This window comes from Oncorhynchus kisutch, unplaced genomic scaffold (assembly GCF_002021735.2).
Source record: "Oncorhynchus kisutch isolate 150728-3 unplaced genomic scaffold, Okis_V2 scaffold999, whole genome shotgun sequence".
In the NCBI taxonomy this organism is placed as follows: Eukaryota; Metazoa; Chordata; class Actinopteri; order Salmoniformes; family Salmonidae; genus Oncorhynchus; species Oncorhynchus kisutch.
In genome coordinates this window covers 35,333-51,343 of record NW_022262944.1, presented here as the reverse complement: position 1 = coordinate 51,343, position 16,011 = coordinate 35,333, and the positions used below count along the sequence as shown (strand labels likewise).

Here is a 16,011-nt window from a genome sequence, read left to right as displayed (position 1 = left end):
TTTGAACAGCTTTTTCCAATCGGCCCTAATTAGAAGAGGGAGTGGTTACACAATTGATTGGACAACATTTAGTAAGAAATACTATACACGTTAAGAAGTGAAATACTGTAGATATGTTATTTATTTTTTAAATCAACTCAAAGCTAGAAGCATCAGAGTGCCTGGAAAGGTAGATCAAACCTTAAATATGACTTTGCCCAGTCATATATAAGGGTAGAACTAATGACTTTGCCCAGTCATATTTAAGGGTAGAACTACCTTTCTAGGCACTCTGATGCTTCTAGCTTTGAGTTGCATTTTTTAAATAACATATCTACAGTATTTCACATTTTTAACATTTATAGTATTTCTTACTAGGTGTTGTCCAATCAATTTTGTAACCACTCCCTCTTCATGTGATGTGAAATATCAATTTCCACACTGGAAGTAGTGGTAAAGATTCTATCTTGTGTGTATTCTCTCATGTACTTTAAGATTCTGTGATGTGGTATAACATTTTCCACACAGAGAGCATTGGTAGGGCTTCTCCCCTGTGTGTGTTCTTTCATGCACTTTTAAGTGCCCCGACAGGGTGAAACTCTTCCCACACTGGGAGCACTGGTAAGGCTTCTCCCCGGTGTGTGTTCTCTTATGTTCTTTCAAACCGCTTTCCACACTGGGAGCACTGGTAGGGTTTCTCTTTTGTGTGTATTCTCATGTGTATTTTTAGGCCTCCAGATTGTGTAAAACTTGTTCTACACTGAGAGCAGTGGAACGGCTTCTCCCCTGTGTGTTTACTTTTGTGTTCTTTCAATTGAACTAATGTGGTAAAGCTCTTTCCACACTGGGCACATTTGTAAGGCTTCTCCCCTGTGTGTGTTCTTTCATGCACTTTTAGGTGACTTGACAGGGTAAAACGTTTCCCACACTGGGAGCATTGGTAAGGATTCTCCCCTGTGTGTGTTCTCTTATGTTCTTTCAAGTGTCCTGACTGGGTAAAACTCTTTCCACACTGGGAGCATTTGTAGGGTTTCTCTCTTGTGTGTGTCCTCGTATGGGTTCTCAAGTACCCTGACTGGGTAAAACTCTTCCCACAATGGGAGCATTGGTAAGGCTTTTCTCCTGTGTGTATTCGTTCATGTATTTTTAAGTTCCCTAACTGAGTAAAATGCTTTCCACAGTGGGAACAGTGGTGTGGTCTTGCTAAATGCTTCTCACCTGTGTGTGTTCTTTCATGCACTTTTAGGTGTCCTGACAAGGTAAAACGCTTCCCACAATGGGAGCATTGGTAAGGCTTCTCCCCTGTGTGTGTTCTCTTATGTTCTTTCAAGTGTCCTGACTGGGTCAAACTCTTTCCACATTGGGAGCATTGGTAGGGTTTCTCTCTTGTGTGTATTCTCATATGAGTTCTCAAGTACTGGGTAAAACTCTTCCCACAATGGGAGCATTGGTAAGGCTTTTCTCCTGTGTGTATTCGTTCATGTATTTTCAAGTTCCCTAACTGAGTTAAACTCTTCCCACACTGGGAGCAGCAGTGTCGCCTTGCTGGGTTGGATGTCTCTGGTTCCTCTGAAGGACTCTTCCCACTGTCAGAATGAAAGTCTGTTCTCTCTCCTGCCAAAGACAAACAGATTATTTAACTCGAAAATGAGATTTACTGAAGAAATGTGTGTTTAAAGTATTTATGGTTGTGAAACAGTCTTGGTCATGGTAGGATGGCAGTAGTCATGGTAGGGTGTTAGTATTTATGGTTGTGAAACAGTCTTGGTAGTGGTAGGATGGCAGTAGTCATGGTAGGGTGTTAGTATTTATGGTTGTGAAACAGTCTTGGTAGTGGTAGGATGGCAGTAGTCATGGTAGGGTGTTAGTATTTATGGTTGTGAAACAGTCTTGGTAGTGGTAGGATGGCAGTAGTCATGGTAGGGTGTTAGTATTTATGGTTGTGAAACAGTCTTGGTAGTGGTAGGATGGCAGTAGTCATGGTAGGTGGTAGTGGTAGGATGGCAGTAGTAATGGTAGGATGTTATGTGGATAAAATAAACATGACTTTTAAAGCCGATACAACATCCTCTCAGAAGCACAGTGCACTTTGTTTCACGTCTTTAGGCCTTACCGTTGAGGAGATATTGCAATTTGTGTGACCGAAGTCTGGGTCAAAAGGTCATTAAATACGATGTCATATCTGGGCAAGAGTATCTGCTGGCGTCGTGCTTGACTGCCGCGTACTGCCTGGTACCTGTTTAGTTAACAGTGTTTACCCGTTAGCTTTGATTTGTCTTCTTTTGTTTTTCCTTGTTTGTTTTTTGTCTACTTTTAGAGCTAAGGGAGTTTTGTGACTTTTACCACCTTGGTTTAATAGCGATAGCTAGCTTGCGTATTGGCTGTTTTTTCTACGTCTGAGTCTGGTTTGATAATATCCACCTGTTTAGCTTCTTCCTCTGATTGCTGGCCTCCTGGTTCCCTGACCCAGCTCTGGATTATTGCCTTGGGAATGTGTTTATTTGGGATTTCCCTCGCCATACATACTCTGACTCTCCCTCGCCATACATCTCTCTGGAAAACCCATCAGATTACCCTCTGACTCTCCCTCGCCATACATCTCTCTGGAATACCCATCAGATTACCCTCTGACTCTCCCGTGGCCACACATCTCTCTGGAATACCCATCAGATTACCCTCTGACTCTCCCGTGGCGTAGCTCCCGCCTCCCCCCTCTGCTTATTTGCCGGCTCTACTTCCTTGAAGCGCTTCTCTTCCTGGCTGTTGCTCTGGTAACCCAGCCCCTATGAAGCAAGGTAAGACAAAGCAACCCTAACATTTCATCAGTCCTCTGCCTCTGTTCATATGAAGCGGAAGATGTTAATCTGTGTTGTTGTTTGTGTCGAATTGCTTTGCTTTATCTTGGCCAGGTCGCTGTTGTTTATTGTTTACTCCATGTGTAACTCTGTGTTGTCTGTTCACACTGCTATGCTTTACCTTGGCCAGGTCGCAGTTGTTTATTGTTTACTCCATGTGTAACTCTGTGTTGTCTGTTCACACTGCTATGCTTTATCTTGGCCAAGTCGCAGTTGTTTATTGTTTACTCCATGTGTAACTCTGTGTTGTTGTTTGTGTCAAACTGCTTTGCTTTATCTTGGCCAGGTCGCAGTTGCAAATGAGAACTTGTTCTCAACTAGCCTACCTGGTTAAATAAAGGTGTTCTCAACTAGCCTACCTGGTTAAATAAAGGTGTTCTCAACTTGCCTACCTGGTTAAATAAAGGTGTTCTCAACTAGCCTACCTGGTTAAATAAAGGTGTTCTCAACTAGCCTACCTGGTTAAATAAAGGTGTTCTCAACTAGCCTACCTGGTTAAATAAAGGTGTTCTCAACTAGCCTACCTGGTTAAATAAAGGTGTTCTCAACTAGCCTACCTGGTTAAATAAAGGTGTTCTCAACTTGCCTACCTGGTTAAATAAAGGTGTTCTCAACTAGCCTACCTGGTTAAATAAAGGTGTTCTCAACTAGCCTACCTGGTTAAATAAAGGTGTTCTCAACTAGCCTACCTGGTTAAATAAAGGTGTTCTCAACTAGCCTACCTGGTTAAATAAAGGTGTTCTCAACTAGCCTACCTGGTTAAATAAAGGTGTTCTCAACTAGCCTACCTGGTTAAATAAAGGTGTTCTCAACTAGCCTACCTGGTTAAATAAAGGTGTTCTCAACTAGCCTACCTGGTTAAATAAAGGTGTTCTCAACTAGCCTACCTGGTTAAATAAAGGTGTTCTCAACTAGCCTACCTGGTTAAATAAAGGTGTTCTCAACTAGCCTACCTGGTTAAATAAAGGTGTTCTCAACTAGCCTACCTGGTTAAATAAAGGTGTTCTCAACTTGCCTACCTGGTTAAATAAAGGTGAAATAATAAATAATAAGCCATCTTAGCGGGAGGGCAAACCCCAGAAATATATGTTGGGTATCTCAGATTGTTCTGGTAATTCTCACATAGAAACGTAATGTGGAGACCTATTCATGCTTCCATTAAGACCCTATGATCTGTGAACCGTTCATGATACGGACAACATCTCGGTGTCTTACACTCCTTATAGCAGGGTTCCCCAACTTCCGGCCCGCGGACTGAATTTGGCCCACAGGTGTTTTTATTTGGCCCAACAAGTTTTCTGTGAAGAAAAAAATTCATATTTATTTATATATATATATATAAAGAAGTTTTATTGTTGGACATGAGACAACAACAACAACAACAACAAAAAACACCAGAAAAATCCGCTTTTAATTTAAGAAATGACCCTTTTTGATATAGCTTCTTTTTAGATTTTGTTTTCTTTTAAACGCGTCACATTTCCAGAGTGGGCTCTCTCTGAAGATATCTCCCATTTTATACATAGAAATGTACATTGTAGGTCATTAACCAATCACATCCCTCCTTGACGATTGCACATTCAGCAAATCACCAACAGAGAGAGGTCCCTTTTAAAAAAAATGCATTTTCACATTCACTGTGTTGGTGAAGCTCATAAAATGAAGCACAGCTTCAAAATGAACAAGAGAGCCCACTCTGGACATGTGAAGTAGGCCTAATTGAGGAGTACACTTTGACAAACAATATGCCTTCAAATGAACCAAATTAAAAAGGCAAACTTTTGAGATAAAATGAATATTTGAATGTTGAATCAATTGAAACTGACAGTATAACGACACCTAGATGTTGTCTTGTCTGCATCATGTAGGGGTCAGAGGTCATGGGGTCTGACAGTATAATGACTAGATGATGTCTGTATCACGTAGAGGTCATAGGGTCTGACAGAATAATGACGAGATGTTGTCTGTATCATGTAGGGGTCAGAGGTTATGGGGTCTGACAGTATAATGACTAGATGATGGGTTCAGAGGCCATAGGGTCATACAGTTTAATGACTAGATGTCTGTATCATGTAGGGTTCAGAGGTCATGGGGTCTGACAGTATAATGACAAGATGATGGCTGTATCATGTAGGGGTCAGAGGTCATGGGGTCTAACAGGAGGCATGTAGAGGTCTAAAATGGGCCTAAAATGGCCACTTTCAACCTGATTTTCTCAAAAACGGTTTGTGATACAAATGTTTAAAAAAACATACATCCTTCCTCCCAATTACGTTTTTATGTGAGAATGACCAATACAATCTGAGATGCCCCCCAACATGTTGGGCTATCCTGGTGTAGAATCACTACTACACATGGCTTCTATCCTGGTGTAGAATCACTACTACACATGGCTTCTATCCTGGTGTAGAATCACTACTACACATGGCTTCTATCCTGGTGTAGAATCACTACTACACATGGCTTCTATCCTGGTGTGGAATCACTACTACACGTGGCGTCTATCCTGGTGTAGAATCACTACTACACATGGCTTCTATTCTGGTGTGGAATCACTACTATACATGGCTTCTATCCTGGTGTGGAATCACTACTACACATGGCTTCTATTCTGGTGTGGAATCACTACTACACATGGCTTCTATCCTGGTGTAGAATCACTACTACACATGGCTTCTATCCTGGTGTGGAATCACTACTATCACTACTACACATGGCTTCTATCCTGATGTGGAATCACTACTACACATGGCTTCTATCCTGGTGTAGAATCACTACTATCACTACTACACATGGCTTCTATCCTGGTGTAGAATCACTACTACACATGGCTTCTATCCTGGTGTGGAATCACTACTACACATGGCTTCTATCCTGGTGTGGAATCACTACTACACGTGGCTTCTATCCTGGTGTGGAATCACTACTACACATGGCTTCTATCCTGGTGTGGAATCACTACTACACATGGCTTCTATCCTGGTGTGGAATCACTACTACACATGGCTTCTATCCTGGTGTGGAATCACTTCTACACATGGCTTCTATCCTGGTGTGGAATCACTACTACAGATGGCTTATATCCTGGTGTAGAATCACTACTACACATGGCTTCTATCCTGGTGTAGAATCACTACTATACATTATTAACACATGGTTCCACACCATAACTCGCAGCTCAGACACTTGAGTCAGGACAAAATGGAGTTAATCTGCCTCCTGATTGGCCCTTAACCTGCCTGGGAGAAGATTTGAGTTGAATGATTTGTTGCCATAGAAACTTAGCTGGCTAAGAGGTAAGCCACCTTCAATGGTTATCCTTAGTTGAATTCAGAATTGACTGTCCAGGACTCTATATTTAAATGTTCCACTCCATCCACAGCGACTGATGGACAAGACTCTGCCCAGGACTCTATATTTAATGCTCCACTCCATCCACTGATGGAGAACCTATTATATTCATACAGAGCGCAGGAATTTAAATCAGCTCTCTACCTTTATCAAAGAAAGAACAGTAGAATGCATTTAATCCATTGTTACGTTTTGTTGGTGGTCTCCACAATTTGTAACTTCAACAATCCCTAAAGTACAGAAGAACAACATATTCAACTGTACAATATCAGTACTATACCCCCTTAAAAAAAAAATACACACACACATTCAACGTTTTTACCCGTTTGAGACAGTACTCACTGGTGTTAATGATATCTCCAGTCTCCTCTTCCTCCAACGAGACAGTCATCTCCTCCTCTTTCACTCTAAAAACGTCTTCCTCTACCTTCACTGTCATCGCCGCCTCCTCTTTCACTCCAAACAACCCATCGTCTTGTTTCTCTTCAACCTCTTCTTTCACGGTAAAATCTTTCTCCTCTTTCACTCCAAAAAACGCATCGTCTTGTTTCTCTTCCTCCTCTTCTTTCACGGTATAATCATTCTCCTCTTTCACTCCAAACAACGCATCGTCTTGTTTCTCTTCCTCCTCTTCTTTCACGGTATAATCATTCTCCTCTTTCACTCCGAAAGCTTCTTTCTCTTCTTCTTTCAATGTACCAGCTTCACCCTCTACTTCTTGTTTTACTGTAACAGCCTCCTCCTCCTTCACGGGAGTTTCTGTCTCCGTCCATCCGACCTCCTCTTCTTTAGAAGGGAAGGAGTAGTTTAGGGAGCTCATAGTCGGAGATGTTATCTAGCTAACGTTAGCTAGTTACCATTAGCGACTAGCCTAGTGGTAATGTAACCATCCAGCTAGCTGACTGACAACCACAACGTAAATATGCTATTAAATGGGGTAACTGGTAGATACGACGAAAGTGTGTTGAAAACAAAATGAGTAATAATCACAGATAGTGTCTAAAGGCCTCCAATGTTTCTGCTATGTTTGTTAGCAAGCTACCGAGGCTGCTGAACAATGGTGGCTGACTAGCTGCTGTTGTGGTTGCCAGGTCTGAACAATGGTGGCTGACTAGCTGCTGTTGTGGTTGCCAGGTCTAGATACAATTTCTATCTATAACAATGACCACTCCAAACCCGCCCAGAAGGCCTGAAAACGAACGCACCCTCTAAAAAAAACATTTCGCAGCAACATCGGAGTTGCCAGATTTAGTCAAACTCCTTTTCCAGGACGTTATCGAGCGATTTAACGATTTAAGTAGGAATATCAACTTAACTTGCAACAATGTAAGAAGCAACATTCGGTTTCCCATTGAAACAATAATTCTTGCGAGCTAAAGGTGACAAAAAATAATTTAATAATGTCGCAAGAGAAATTATAATTCGCCATCATTAAATTTGCCATATCATTTTCCATCAATGGATGTCGATTTAACTCGTTTGTCTGCTATGATTGTAAATAAATCCCGTATGGCACGTGCATAATAGCTACAGATAAATCCAACAGGAGAGTTTGAGGGATGAAAGTTGGACAGTGGATCTCAACCTCTGTGCAAGAAACACTTGGATGAATTATAAAAACTAATGTTAGGCAATTTTCTGGCAATTGCGACGTTATTGTGTCCCAGATGTTAAGACTACAAACCGTTAAGACTACAAACGTTTGTCATTTCAACAGGCATAGTTTTACTGACTAAACTCTGGGTTTATGACTGTAATTAACATTTGCCATGGGTTGGTTAGCTAGATGCAGGTCACCTATAGTCCCCGATAGGCCTACATCTCATTTCAGATAGCCTTTCAGTAACCTGGGCAATATGTAAAATGATCGATTTAGCAGCTTGCTTAGTTCAAATGGACAGGCTCATTCGACATGAAGAGTGAGGCGTTTTCGAGGTAAGAAGCGCTTCCGTTGCCCTGCTGGAATAGGCTACTGAGGATGAGGTCGCATTAACATGGATATGAACTGAATAGGCTACTGAGGATGAGGTCGCATTAACATGGATATGAACTGAATAGGCTACTGAGGATGAGGTCGCATTAACATTCATATGAACTGAATAGGCTACTGAGGATGAGGTCGCATTAACATGGATATGAACTGAATAGGCTACTGAGGATCAGGTCGCATTAACATTCATATGAACTGAATAGGCTACTGAGGATGAGGTCGCATTAACATTCATATGAACTGAATAGGCTACTGAGGATGAGGTCGCATTAACATGGATATGAACTGAATAGGCTACTGAGGATGAGGTCGCATTAACATGGATATGAACTGAATAGGCTACTGAGGATGAGGTCGCATTAACATTCATATGAACTGAATAGGCTACTGAGGATGAGGTCGCATTAACATGGATATGAACTGAATAGGCTACTGAGGATGAGGTCGCATTAACATGAATGAGTCTGTCCTCATGAATGTTCCATCAGTATTATTAAAACCCTCACTACCTCATGAATGTTCCCATCAGTATTAAAACCCTCACTACCTCATGAATGTTCCCATCAGTATTAAAACACTCACTACCTCATGAATGTTCCCATCAGTATTATTAAAACATGGGACCATTCATGAGGTAGTGAGTGTTTTAATAATACTGATGGGAACATTCATGAGGTAGTGAGGGTTTTAATAATAATGATGGAACATTCATGAGGTAGTGAGGGTTCTAATACTGATGGGAACATTCATGAGGTAGTGAGGGTTTTAATAATACTGATGGAACATTCATGAGGTAGTGAGTGTTTTAATACTGATGGAACATTCATGATGTAGTGAGGGTTTTAATAATACTGATGGGGACATTCATGAGGTAGTGAGGGTTTTAATAATACTGATGGGAACAGTCATGATGTAGTGAGTGTTTTAATACTGATGGATCATTCATGATGTAGTGAGTGTTTTAATACTGATGGAACATTCATGAGGTAGTGAGTGTTTTAATAATACTGATGGGACATGAGGTAGTGAGTGTTTTAATACTGATGGGACATTCATGATGTAGTGAGGGTTTTAATAATACTGATGGGAACAGTCATGATGTAGTGAGGGTTTTAATAATACTGATGGGAACAGTCATGATGTAGTGAGGGTTTTAATAATACTGATGGGAACAGTCATGATGTAGTGAGGGTTTTAATAATACTGATGGGAACAGTCATGATGTAGTGAGGGTTTTAATAATACTGATGGGAACAGTCATGATGTAGTGAGGGTTTTAATAATACTGATGGGAACAGTCATGATGTAGTGAGGGTTTTAATAATACTGATGGGAACAGTCATGATGTAGTGAGGGTTTTAATAATACTGATGGGAACAGTCATGATGTAGTGAGGGTTTTAATAATACTGATGGGAACAGTCATGATGTAGTGAGGGTTTTAATAATACTGATGGGAACAGTCATGATGTAGTGAGGGTTTTAATAATACTGATGGGAACAGTCATGATGTAGTGAGGGTTTTAATAATACTGATGGGAACAGTCATGATGTAGTGAGGGTTTTAATAATACTGATGGGAACAGTCATGATGTAGTGAGGGTTTTAATAATACTGATGGGGACAGTCATGATGTAGTGAGGGTTTTAATAATACTGATGGGAACAGTCATGATGTAGTGAGGGTTTTAATAATACTGATGGGAACAGTCATGATGTAGTGAGGGTTTTAATAATACTGATGGGAACAGTCATGATGTAGTGAGGGTTTTAATAATACTGATGGGAACAGTCATGATGTAGTGAGGGTTTTAATAATACTGATGGGAACAGTCATGATGTAGTGAGGGTTTTAATAATACTGATGGGAACAGTCATGATGTAGTGAGGGTTTTAATAATACTGATGGGAACAGTCATGATGTAGTGAGGGTTTTAATAATACTGATGGGAACAGTCATGATGTAGTGAGGGTTTTAATAATACTGATGGGAACAGTCATGATGTAGTGAGGGTTTTAATAATACTGATGGGAACAGTCATGAGTTAGTGAGGGTTTTAATAATACTGATGGGAACAGTCATGATGTAGTGAGGGTTTTAATAATACTGATGGGAACAGTCATGATGTAGTGAGGGTTTTAATAATACTGATGGGAACAGTCATGATGTAGTGAGGGTTTTAATAATACTGATGGGAACAGTCATGAGTTAGTGACGGTTTTAATAATACTCATGGGAACATTCATGATGTAGTGAGGGTTTTAATAATACTGATGGGAACAGTCATGATGTAGTGAGGGTTTTAATAATACTGATGGGAACAGTCATGATGTAGTGAGGGTTTTAATAATACTGATGGGAACAGTCATGATGTAGTGAGGGTTTTAATAATACTGATGGGAACAGTCATGATGTAGTGAGGGTTTTAATAATACTGATGGGAACAGTCATGATGTAGTGAGGGTTTTAATAATACTGATGGGAACAGTCATGATGTAGTGAGGGTTTTAATAATACTGATGGGAACAGTCATGATGTAGTGAGGGTTTTAATAATACTGATGGGAACAGTCATGATGTAGTGAGGGTTTTAATAATACTGATGGGAACAGTCATGATGTAGTGAGGGTTTTAATAATACTGATGGGAACAGTCATGATGTAGTGAGGGTTTTAATATGTCAGAGATATATTAATTATATGTCAGATATATATTAATTAGATGTCAGATACAGAATTAGATGTCAGAGATGGAATTAGATGTCAGAGATATATTAATTAGATGTCAGATACAGAATTAGATTTAATATATATATAATTTGTTTTCATGTGGCATGAACAAAAACACACTCCCTTTAAAAAAAAACTCCCTTAAAGATAGAAGCAAAAGAGAGGTAGAAGTAAGCAGTGAACAGACTGTTGATCAGGAAGATGTCTCTGAAGTTCAACTGGGGGAGAGAGAAAAAGAACAACCGGTTTAGACTCTGCCAAGTTGAACCACCCAGAGGCCAGGCGTCAGTTCAACATAATCCCTAAACAATAGATTTAATCGTCCCCCACAAGGAAGTGGATAGGACCACCTACTCTTTTGAACCGGCCAATGGAAGAGGCTGGCAAGACAGTTCTGGGCTGTAGGAGGGAAAAACAGTCGCTATCATCCACAACATGGAAGACAATAGAACGATGTCAAGAAACGCATCAGGTGCATAAAATCTGAAAGACAAAAGCCCCCTGAATAGCCATATAAAAAACACGTTTGCCACTATGGAATCTCTCCCAAACTAGTCAATGTCATTGAGACTTTCTACACCACTATGGAATCTCTCCCAAACTAGTCAATGTCATTGAGACTTTCTACACCACTATGGAATCTCTCCCAAACTAGTCAATGTCATTGAGACTTTCTACACCACTATGGAATCTCTCCCAAACTAGTCAATGTCATTGAGACTTTCTACACCACTATGGAATCTCTCCCAAACTAGTCAATGTCATTGAGACTTTCTACACCACTATGGAATCTCTCCCAAACTAGTCAATGTCATTGAGACTTTCTACACCACTATGGAATCTCTCCCAAACTAGTCAATGTCATTGAGACTTTCTACACCACTATGGAATCTCTCCCAAACTAGTCAATGTCATTGAGACTTTCTACACCACCATGGAATCTCTCCCAAACTAGTCAATGTCATTGAGACTTTCTACACCACTATGGAATCTCTCCCAAAATAGTCAATGTCATTGACCTCAACTCTAGAAGACCTGGTTTATGCAGATGATCCTGCTCTCCAGCAAGAAAGAAAAGTTGACAAGCTCAAACACATCCCTCCAAATTGGTTTGAAAATCAATTAAAGAAAACCAAGCTCATGAAGAAAAAACCCATAAAACAGACACATCCGTTAACACGGTCCAGTGTGGCTCAGTTGGTAGTAGTTGGTAGTAGCACGTCGCTTGCAATGCCAGTGTTGAGGGTTTGATTCCCACGGGGGACCTGTACGAAAACATATGCACTCACTGCTGTAAGTCTCTCTGGATACGAATATCTCTGGATATAGATACTTTTGTACCTGTTTCCACCAGCATTTTCACAATGTCCTTTGCTGTTGTTCTGGGATTGATTTGCACTTTTCGCACCAAAGTACGTTCATCTCTAGGAGACGGGTCTCCTTTCTGAGCAGTATGACGGCTGCGTGGTCCCATCAAATCTAATTTATTTATATAGCCCTTCGTACATCAGCTGATATCTCAAACTGACCCTAGCCCCCCGACACATAAACTACTGCAGCATAAATACTGGAGGCTGAGACGGGAGGGGTCAGGAGACACTGTGGCCCCATCCGAGGACACCCCCGGACAGGGCCAAACAGGAAGGATATAACCGAACTCACTTTGCCAAAGCACAGCCCCCACACCACTAGAGGGATATCTTCAACCACCAACTTACCATCCTGAGACAAGGCTGAGTATAGCCCACAAAGATCTCCGCCATGGCACAACCCAAGGGGGGGCGCCAACCCAGACAGGATGACCACATCAGTGAATCAACCCACTCAGGTGACGCACCCCTTCCAGGGACGGCATGAGAGAGCCCCAGCAAGCCAGTGACTCAGCCCCTGTAATAGGGTTAGAGGCAGAGAATCCCAGTGGAAAGAGGGGAACCGGCCAGGCAGAGACAGCAAGGTCTGGTGTTTATACTTGCGTACTATTGTTTGTACAGATGAACATGGTACCTTCTGGCATTTGGAAATCGCTCCCAAGGATGAACCAGACTTGTGGATGTCTACATTTGTTTTCTGAGGTCTTGGCTGATTTCTTTTGATTTTCCCATGATGTCAAGCAAAGAGGCACTGAGTTTGAAGGTAGACCTTGAAATACATCCACCCCTCCAATTGACTTGAAATATGTCAATTAGCCTATCAGAAGCATCTAAAGCCATGTCATCATTTTCTGGAATTTTGCACAGTCAACCTAGTCTATGTAAACTTCTGACCCACTGGAATTGTGATACAGTGAATTATGAGTGAAATAATCTGTCTGTAAACAATTGTTGGAAAAATGACTTGTGTCATGCACAAAGTAGATGTCCTAACCGACTTGCCAAAACTATAGTTTGTTAACAAGACATTTGTGGAGTGGTTGAAAAATGAGTTTTAATGACTCCAACCTAAGTGTATGTAAACATCCCTGTATATAGTCTCCACATTGACTCTGTACTGGTACCTCCTGTATATAGCCTCCACATTAACTCTGTACTGGTACCTCCTGTATATAGCCTCCACATTGACTCTGTACTGGTACCTCCTGTATATAGCCTCCACATTAACTCTGTACTGGTACCTCCTGTATATAGCCTCCACATTGACTCTGTACTGGTACCCCCTGTATATAGCCTCCACATTGACTCTGTACTGGTACCTCCTGTATATAGTCTCCACATTGACTCTGTACTGGTACCTCCTGTATATAGCCTCCACATTAGTTTTAATGACTCCAACCTAAGTGTATGTAAACATCCCTGTATATAGCCTCCACATTAGTTTTAATGACTCCAACCTAAGTGTATGTAAACATCCCTGTATATAGCCTCCACATTAGTTTTAATGACTCCAACCTAAGTGTATGTAAACATCCCTGTATATAGCCTCCACATTAGTTTTAATGACTCCAACCTAAGTGTATGTTAACATCCCTGTATATAGCCTCCACATTGACTCTGTACAGGTACCTCCTGTATATAGCCTCCACATTGACTCTGTACTGGTACCTCCTGTATATAGCCTCCACATTGACTCTGTACTGGTACCTCCTGTATATAGCCTCCACATTAACTCTGTACTGGTACCTCCTGTATATAGCCTCCACATTGACTCTGTACTGGTACCCCCTGTATATAGCCTCCACATTGACTCTGTACTGGTACCCCCCTGTATATAGCCTCCACATTGACTCTGTACTGGTACCTCCTGTATATAGCCTCCACATTGACTCTGTACTGGTACCTCCTGTATATAGCCTCCACATTGACTCTGTACTGTGTACTGGTAAGTGTATGTTAACTTCCCTGTATATAGCCTCCACATTAACTCTGTACTGGTACCTCCTGTATATAGCCTCCACATTAACTCTGTACTGGTACCTCCTGTATATAGCCTCCACATTGACTCTGTACTGGTACCCCCTGTATATAGCCTCCACATTGACTCTGTACTGGTACCCCCTGTATATAGCCTCCACATTGACTCTGTACTGGTACCCCCTGTATATAGCCTCCACATTAACTCTGTACTGGTACCTCCTGTATATAGCCTCCACATTAACTCTGTACTGGTACCTCCTGTATATAGCCTCCACATTGACTCTGTACTGGTACCTCCTGTATATAGCCTCCACATTGACTCTGTACTGGTACCTCCTGTATATAGCCTCCACATTGACTCTGTACTGGTACCTCCTGTATATAGCCTCCACATTGACTCTGTACTGGTACCCCCTGTATATAGTCTCCACATTAACTCTGTACTGTGTACTGGTAAGTGTATGTTAACTTCCAACTTCAGCTGTGTGTATATATATACAACAGCAAGATAATGACCCAAAACATACCTCCTGTCAGAACTACCTTAGAAGAAAAGAACAAGACGGTAGCCTTGGAGTGGCCAGCAGTCTCCAGCCTTAAACCTCATGGTGCTGGTTTGGGATCAACTGTGCCAAAGGGCGAAAGCAAAGAAACCAGTGCAACACATTTGTGAGAATTTCTGTAACAATGTTGGTAAGAACATTCCACACAATAATTTTATTTCCATTGTAGAAAGAATGCCACGAGTTTGTTCGGCTGTTATGTCTGCAAAAGGTTCTAGAAGAAAAAGAAACGCACACCTATTGAGGCGAGGTGCTGGCTAGCGGAGTAGAAAACTTGAAAATTCAAGAGAGCCGCACACTCTAGGAGCTCAGATGCAAAAATGTAATTACCAACGTTTCGACAGCCAAGCTGTCTTCATCAGGGTATAATCACAAACACTGCGGGATGACTCGTTTATATAGTGTCAAAAGACACAGGTGTCTGTAATCATGGCCAAGAGTGGCCTAATATCATTGGTTAATTATCAAATATTAAAATGGCATACAAAGCTCCTAGAGTGTGATTATACCCTGATGAAGACAGCTTGGAGCTCCTAGAGTGTGATTATACCCTGATGAAGACAGCTTGGAGCTCCTAGAGGGTGATTATACCCTGATGAAGACAGCTTGGAGCTCCTAGAGGGTGATTATACCCTGATGAAGACAGCTTGGAGCTCCTAGAGGGTTATTATACCCTGATGAAGACAGCTTGGAGCTCCTAGAGGGTGATTATACCCTGATGAAGACAGCTTGGAGCTCCTAGAGTGTGATTATACCCTGATGAAGACAGCCTGGAGCTCCTAGAGTGTGATTATACCCTGATGAAGACAGCTTGGAGCTCCTAGAGGGTGATTATACCCTGATGAAGACAGCTTGGAGCTCCTAGTGTGATTATACCCTGATGAAGACAGCTTGGAGCTCCTAGAGGGTGATTATACCCTGATGAAGACAGCTTGGAGCTCCTAGAGGGTGATTATACCCTGATGAAGACAGCTTGGAGCTCCTAGAGGGTGATTATACCCTGATGAAGACAGCTTGGAGCTCCTAGAGGGTGATTATACCCTGATGAAGACAGCTTGGAGCTCCTAGAGTGTGATTATACCCTGATGAAGACAGCTTGGAGCTCCTAGAGTGTGATTATACCCTGATGAAGACAGCTTGGAGCTCCTAGAGGGTGATTATACCCTGATGAAGACAGCTTGGAGCTCCTAGAGTGT

General features: G+C 41.5%; 1 protein-coding gene across 1 annotated transcript; it reads right to left on the bottom strand.

The window, feature by feature from the left end:
* Positions 1-333: 333 nt before the first annotated feature.
* Positions 334-7,005, bottom strand: LOC109877629 (zinc finger protein 436-like). The gene is made up of 2 exons (XM_031817355.1): positions 6,528-7,005; positions 334-1,593 (listed from the first exon to the last, which is right to left on the bottom strand). The coding sequence occupies exons 1-2, from the start codon at positions 7,003-7,005 to the stop codon at positions 629-631; spliced, it is 1,443 nt and encodes a 480-aa protein (XP_031673215.1). The 3' UTR covers positions 334-628.
* Between the last annotated feature and the right edge of the window lie 9,006 nt (positions 7,006-16,011).